General features: G+C 42.0%; 1 protein-coding gene across 3 annotated transcripts in view; it reads left to right on the forward strand.

The window, feature by feature from the left end:
• Positions 1–7500, forward strand: part of LOC138950683 (cysteine-rich motor neuron 1 protein-like) — a 44603-nt gene that overhangs the window by 32479 nt on the left and 4624 nt on the right. For all 3 annotated transcript variants that reach the window (XM_070322397.1, XM_070322398.1, XM_070322399.1), the window contains 6 exons: positions 478–570; positions 1021–1113; positions 3526–3621; positions 4923–5015; positions 5899–5991; positions 6951–7043. In XM_070322397.1, coding sequence (XP_070178498.1) covers positions 478–570; positions 1021–1113; positions 3526–3621; positions 4923–5015; positions 5899–5991; positions 6951–7043 — 561 coding nt within the window. The remainder of the gene's footprint in view (positions 1–477; positions 571–1020; positions 1114–3525; positions 3622–4922; positions 5016–5898; positions 5992–6950; positions 7044–7500) is intronic.

A 7500-nucleotide genomic window follows, 5' to 3' on the forward strand; every position in this document is an offset into this window, starting at 1 on the left:
AGACGCAAATGCACAATTAACATGATAATATGCACAAGTAAATCATATTCTTCGTTAGATTTGCAATGAAAATATGATAGTCTTATTCAATGTAAAAACATGGGCAGATCTGATATGGTGCGTGGAACTGTGTACACAGGAAGAACTGTTCTTTTTAGAATTTAAAGACTTAAAATTGGACATCTCCAAAAGTTAGACATATTATTCTTTGGTCTCTCGTCGGTACAAAAAACACACACACACGCACGCACACACAGACACACACACACACTAACGCACACACACACACACACACACACACACATACACACACACACACACACACACACACACACACACACTGACATACTCGCACACGCTTAAGGCGGAAGGCAGTTTGGTCACAATTAGGCACGCAAGTTGTGCTTTAGATATACAAGTGACCTAGGTGAGAATAAGAGTTAACACGCACATTAAGAATTGAACTTCTTTCTTCAGTATGCCCGAAACAAAAATGCAACGAGTGCAAATACGGAGTTGAATACTACACTGACGAATACGACTGCACACAATGCAAGTGCAAAGACTACAGTAAGTGACACTCGCATCTACTTGTTGAATGGTTTGAGAAATAAGTAATAGGGGGGAGGGGGGGAGCGAGAGAGACAGAGAGAAAGAGAAAGAGAGAGGGGGGAACTGAAGAGATAAGGAGAGAGAAGGCAAACAAGAGAGAGGAAGAGAAGGGGGGGGGGGGGGGCGGGCGCAAACAAAAGAGAGAGAGAGAGAAAGATATATACAGAGAGAGAGAGACAGAGACAAGGAGAGAGAAAGAGAGAGAGAGAGAGAGAGAGAGAGAGAGAGAGTGAAAGGAAGAGATGGGAGGAAGAGCGCAAGCAAGAGAGACACAGAGAGAGGGAGAGAGAGGGTTTGGGGACTGAGAGAGAAAGGGGGAGAAGAGGGGGAGAGTAGTTTGTTCGTTTTTCTGTAAGCTCACAAACCAAACAGGAAATCAAATGTTAACATCACTCGATTTCGTTTCAGAATGCCCCAAAAAGGAATGTCATGACTGCAAATGGGGCGAGGAGTATCTGACAGACTCCTATGGCTGCACATACTGCGTGTGCAAACCCTACCGTGAGTGACGCTTTCGCCCTACTCTTAAGTAGTGTTCATGACTGGCAGTGGCCTAGTGGATAAGACATCGGCCTCTTGGTCGGAAGGTCGTGAGTTCAAATCCCGGCCGCTACCGCCTGGTGGGTTGAGGGTGGAGATTTTTCCGATCTTTTACGAAATTCATTCTTTAAAACAATACCTCTGTGCACAGAGAAACCCAGACTTTTCATTTGTGACACGTGATCAAGAGAGAGAGAGAGAGAGAGAGAGAGAGAGAGAGAGAGAGAGAGAGAGAGAGAGAGAGAGAGAGAGAGAGAGAGAGAGAGAGATAGAGAGAGAGAGAGAGATAGAGAGAGAGAGAGAGAGTGCCATTGGCCGAGTGGATAATACATCAGCCTCCTATGCGGAAGGTCGCGGGTTCGAATCCCGGCCGCGCCTGGTGGGTTAAGGATGGAGATTTGTTCGATCTCTCAGGTCAATTTATGTGCAGATCGACCTGCTTGTGCCTTATTCCCCTGTGTGTGTACACGCAAGCACAAGACCAATTGGGCACGGAAAAAGATCCTGTAATCTATGTCAGAATTCGGTGGGTTATAGAAACACGAAAATATCCAGCATGCTTTCCCCGAAATTGGCGAATTATTGCCTGAATGGCGGATTAAAAACAGCCATATACGTTAGAACCCACTCGTCAAAAAACATGAGTGAACGTTGGAGTGTCAGCCCATGAACGGAGAAGAAGAAGAAGAAGAAGAAACCTCATTGGATGTTGTAATACTTTTTACATTTGGTCAAGTTTTGACTAAATGTTTTAACATAGAGGGGGGAATCGAGACGAGGGTCGTGGTGTATGTGTGTCTGTCTGTGTGTGTAAGTGGGTGTGTGCGTGCGTGCGTGCGTGTGTGTGTGTGCGTCAGTGTGTGTATGTATGTGTGTGTGTGTGTGTGTGTGTGTGTGTCTGTGCGTGTGTGTGTGTAGAGCGATTCAGAGTAAACTACTGCACCGATCTTTATGAAATTTTACATGAGAGTTTCTGGGTATGATATCCCCAGACGGTTTTTTATCATTTTTTTGATATATGTCTTTTATGACGTCATATCCGGCTTTTTGTAAAAGTTGAGGCGGCACTGTCACACCTTCATTTTTCAATCAAATTGATTGACATGTTGGCCAAGCAATCTTCGACGAAGGCCGGACTTTGGTATTGCATTTCAGCATGGAGGCTTAAAAATTAATTAACGACTTTGGTCATTAAAAATCTGAAAATTGTAAATAAAATTATTTATTTATAAAACGATCCAAAATTACTTTTTTTTTATTCTTCATCATGTTCTGATTCCAAAAACATATACATAATGTTATATTCGGATTAAAAACAAGCTCTGAAAATTAAGAATATAAAAATTATGATTAAAAATAAATTTAGGAAATCGTTTTAAAAACAATTTCATCTTATTTCTTGTCGGTTCCTGATTCCAAAAACATATAGATATGATATGTTTGGATTAAAAACACGCTCAGAAAGTTAAAACGAAGAGAGGTACAGTAAAGCGTGCTATGCGCTCAACAGGCTCGTCACTTTCACTGCCTTTTGCACTAGCGGCGGACTACAGTCATTGTGAAAAAATGCAGTGCGTTCAATTTCATTCTGTGAGTTCCACAGCTTGACTAAATGTAGTAATTTTGCCTTACGCGACTTGTTATTCCGCAGGTGTGTCAACTTAGACCTAGATTATGTTTTATTCTCCTAACATAATCATGTTTGTTGAATGTTAATGACTGGGCGTTACCGCTTCTGGCAAAACATCCCGACATTTAAAACGGCATGTCATGATTATCTGTTAATCGACCCCTTAGGTAAATACATTGATTGTTGAATCTATAATATTGCAAACACGCCTTTATACGCCCAAACAGAAACACCCCCAGGCATGCATTTTAACACAGACAGGCGCATATAGTATGAAATTCTCGCACATAAAGATGTAGATGTTTTCATCTGCTCAGAACAAGCAGGGCAAATTCAGACAAACGTGTATAAACGGAGATAAAATAGATAGCACATGAACAAATTAAACAAAAAGAAAGAGACACTTACAGAGCAATGATATAAATCCTCTGTCGCTTTTACGATGTCCGTCTGCCTGTCTGTCTTCTCTCTCTCGCTTTCTCTCTCTCTCTCTCTCTCTCTCTCTCTCTCTCTCTCTCTCTCTCTCTCTCTCTCTCTCTCTCTCTCTCTCTCTCTCTCTCTCTCTCTCTCTCTCTCTCTCTCTCTCTCTCTCTCTCTCTCTCTCTCTCTCTCTCTCTCTCTCTCTCTCTCTCTCTCTCTCTCTCTCTCTCTCTCTCTCTCTCTCCCAACCATAACCTTTATATCTCTTTCTCGTCTTCAATACAAAATAATCCGTGATCTGACTGTATCCATTCAATGGACAGAGTGCCCCAAGAAGCCTGACTGTTCCTACTGCGAGTACGGCTATTACTACGGTGCTGACGAATATGGATGTCCCAAATGCTACTGTCAGGACTACGGTAAGCAATGTTGTCACATCCTTCACATGGTATTATGTCCCTTTGCAAAAGAGACCTGTTGTTCATTTCAGTCCCTCTGGTACTGGGATGTGTTTTTCATTTTTATCAGATAGAACTCAAACTGAAACTGAGCTTTATTACAAAAGTATAGAGGTTTTAGGCAAAGCCTAATCTTACAACCTGTCCGTTCTACACAACACCTAAAACAGACGCACATTGCATTCATAAGAAAAAACATACAAAAACAGAACAAAATATATTTTCTCATATAAGGCTGCGGAAGGGAAAACACTCCAATCATACAAGAGAGAGAAAGAGAGAGAGGAAGGGAAATGGAGCGAGAGAGAGAGCGAGAGAGAGAGAGAGAGAGAGAGAGAGAGAGAGAGAGAGAGAGAGAGAGAGAGAGAGAGAGAGAGAGAGAGAGAGAGAGAGAGAGAGAGAGAGAGAGCAAGAGAAAGGGAGCACCTTATTGAGCTTTCCTTTGTCGCTGCCCTACACGCCACCAGGCGTAAAAGGCAGTAACTAACTAACTTATTGAGCTTTAGTATGGAGCATTTAACTGAGTATACGGGCCAAGGCTATCACGTTCACAGCTCAACTTATATAGCCTATGATTACAGCCCGTATAGCTCAGACGTCACGTGACGGAAAGAATGTTATCACACCATTGAAATGACATTCTTTCCGTCCTCTGTAGGCGACGAAATAGGTAGTGCACTTGCACTACAACGGCACTGGGTCCAGTACCCGCTCCGGCGTGGAAGCATTTTCCACTAAAAAGTGTACAAAATTTGACCTATTTCGTCGCCTATAGAGGACGGAAAGAATGTCATTTCAATGGTGTGATTCACGTGACGTCTGAGCAGAGATACTGTAGCAGATCTCTGCTTAGAGCTATACGGGCTGTAATCATAGGCTATATAAGTTGAGCTGTGAACGTGATAGCCTTGGCCCGTATACTCAGTTAAATGCTCGATACAAAGCTCAATAAGGTGAAGGGAGAGAGTAAGAGAGAGAGAGAGAGAGAGAGAGAAAGAGAGAGAGAGAGAGAGAGAGAGAGAGAGAGAGAGAGAGAGAAAGAGAGAGAGAGAGAGAGAGAGAGAGAGAGAGAGAGAGAGAGAGAGAGAGAGAGAGAGAGAGAGAGAGAGAGAGAGAGATTGAATTTTATTTTATTTACATACATCTTTACAATTAGACATATCATGCCAAATCCATACAAACTGCCCTTCAATCCTAAATGAACAAAGCAGAAGAAGTGGTAGTTGTGGCAAAACATTGACCTGTGACGCCAACTGTTTCAGAATGCGAATACAAGGGCTGCTCGTATTGCGAGTATGGAGTGAAGTACGAATTGGACGCGTACAACTGTCATAACTGCTCCTGCAAGGATTACAGTGAGTACATCACACTGAGTTATATGTCTCCTGTCTGATGTCTTATCAATACATTTTTTTAAGTCTCCTGTGTTATGTGTTATTTATACATTTCTTAAGTCACCAGTAGTATGTGTTATTGATACATGTCATATGTCCCCTGTTTTAGTGATACAAGACGTATGACTACAGTGCTTACATCGCACTGAGTTAAACCTCCTGTCTTGTGTCTTATGTAGTATGCATACATTTCTTAAGTCTCCTGTGTTATGTGTTATTTACACATTACTTAAGTCACCAGCAGTATGTGTTATTGATACATGTCTTATGTCCCCTGTTTTAGTGATACAAGACTTATGACTACAGTGCGTACATCGTACTGAGTTAAACCTCCTGTCTTGTGTCTTATGTAGTATGCATACATTTCTTAAGTCTCCTGTGTTATGTGTTATTTACACATTTCTTAAGTCACCAGCAGTATGTGTTATTGATACATGTCTTATGTCCCCTGTTTGACTGATACAAGACTTATGACTACAGTGAGTACATCACACTGTCTTATGTCTTATCTATACATGTTTTAAGTCTCCTGTGTTATTGATACATGCCTTTATGTCTCCCGTCTTATGTCTTTGTGAACCATGTCTTGTGTCTTGTGTCTTGTGTCTTGTGTCTTGTGTCTTGTGTCTTGTGTCTTGTGTCTTGTGTCTCATCTCTGCATGTCTTAACTGTGTGTGCTGTCTTATTGATACGTGTACAATGTCTTCTGTCTCGTGTTTTCTTGATACATGTTGACGTCTAATGAATGCATGTCTTGTATATCCTGTCTTATGCATTATGGAGGTATGTCTCATCTCAGACTTTTGGCGTGTTCGTGTTTTGAGTGAAGTTGGTTTTCTTGCAGAGTGCCCGAAGAAAGAGTGCCCTAACTGCGATCACGGAACAGAGTACATATATGATTACTACGGCTGTAAAACCTGCATCTGTAAGGAATACGGTGAGTCCTCTGTACTGCGTCTTTCCTCAGAACCAAACAACCTTGCTTGACTGAGTTTATCGGTAAGCTCTACGGTGAGTCCTCTGTACTACGTCTTTCCTTGCAATCAATCTGTAAGCGCTACGGTGAGTCCTTTGAACTGCGTCTTTCCTTGCAATCAAACAGCCTTCGTTGACTGAGTGTATCTGTAAGCCCAACGGTGAGTCCTCTGTACTGCCTCTGTCCTTACAACCAAACAGCCTTCCTTGACTGAGTGTAACTGTAAGCTCTACGGTGAATAGCCTTCTCGTGCAATCTAACAGCCTTCCTGTAGTTATGTGTTCGACTTTTCTATTGTGTTACTTGAACGTATTTTTGTTGATATTTTTAACTTAGGCAAGTTTTGACTGACTGGTTTTAGATAGACTTGGAATCGAGAAGGGGGTAGTGGTGTATGATGGTACTTTTGGTTGAACATTGTTTGAGTCAGTCTGGACTATGGGATTGCATTTCAGCTCGGAAGATTACAAAGTAAACATTTTATGTGTTCATTAAAACTGTCATTTAAATCGAATGTTTACTAACAGATTAAAAAAATGATTGTATGATATTCCTCATCAATTGCTGAATCCAAAAATGATATCGATATGTCATTTTTACTCTGAAGTATGTTCAGTATTGAAAAAAATCGGTTTTGCAAATTAGGTCTTATGTTGTAATGCTTCGCCACACTTGACCAGCTCGGCCCGTTTGGGGCTCGCCATCATTTAGATGTTTTGATTATAACTGATTGTTAGTGTCGAACTATAGTAGCTTCAGGCCTCTACATTGACTAAATGTTTTGATATTGCTCGACGCGCCTAATTTAAATATTGAAATGCGAGCAAAAACGATGGTTCCAAAGAAAGAGGGAAGATATTTGCCTAAGGAACGACGTACAAAAAAAAATAAAAATGTACACGCTTGTTCATTTGTTGCAGAGTGCGCTGATTCTAAGTGCCCCGATTGTAAACACGGCTACGAGTATGCCTACGACAGTTATGGCTGTAAGACCTGCTCCTGCAAAGATTACGGTGAGTAAACGTGTTGTTCTGTAATGTTTACCTTCAGTGAACCGGCACGGTTGGCCTAGTGGTAAGGCGTCCGTCCGCCTCGTGATCGGGAGGTCGTGTGCTCGAATCCCGGCCGGGTCATTCCTAAGACTTTAAAATTGGCAATCTAGTGGCTGCTCCGCCTGGCGTCTGGTATTATGGGGTTAGTGCTAGGACTGGTTGGTCCGGTGTCAGAATAATGTGACTGAGTGAGACATAAAGCCTGTGCTGCGACTCCTGTCTTGTGTGTGGCGCACGTTATTTGTCAAAGCAGCACCGCCCTGATCTGGCCCTTCGATCTATTTTCGATCACACAATATCACTAGAAGGGGATGTCATTGCATGTATCTAATCGGGTCTATTTTCGATCACACAATATCACTAGAAGGGATGTCATTGCATGTATCTAATCGGGTCTATTTTCCATCACACAGTATCA

The sequence above is a fragment of the Littorina saxatilis genome, linkage group LG16 (assembly GCF_037325665.1).
Source record: "Littorina saxatilis isolate snail1 linkage group LG16, US_GU_Lsax_2.0, whole genome shotgun sequence".
Lineage (NCBI taxonomy): Eukaryota > Metazoa > Mollusca > Gastropoda > Littorinimorpha > Littorinidae > Littorina > Littorina saxatilis.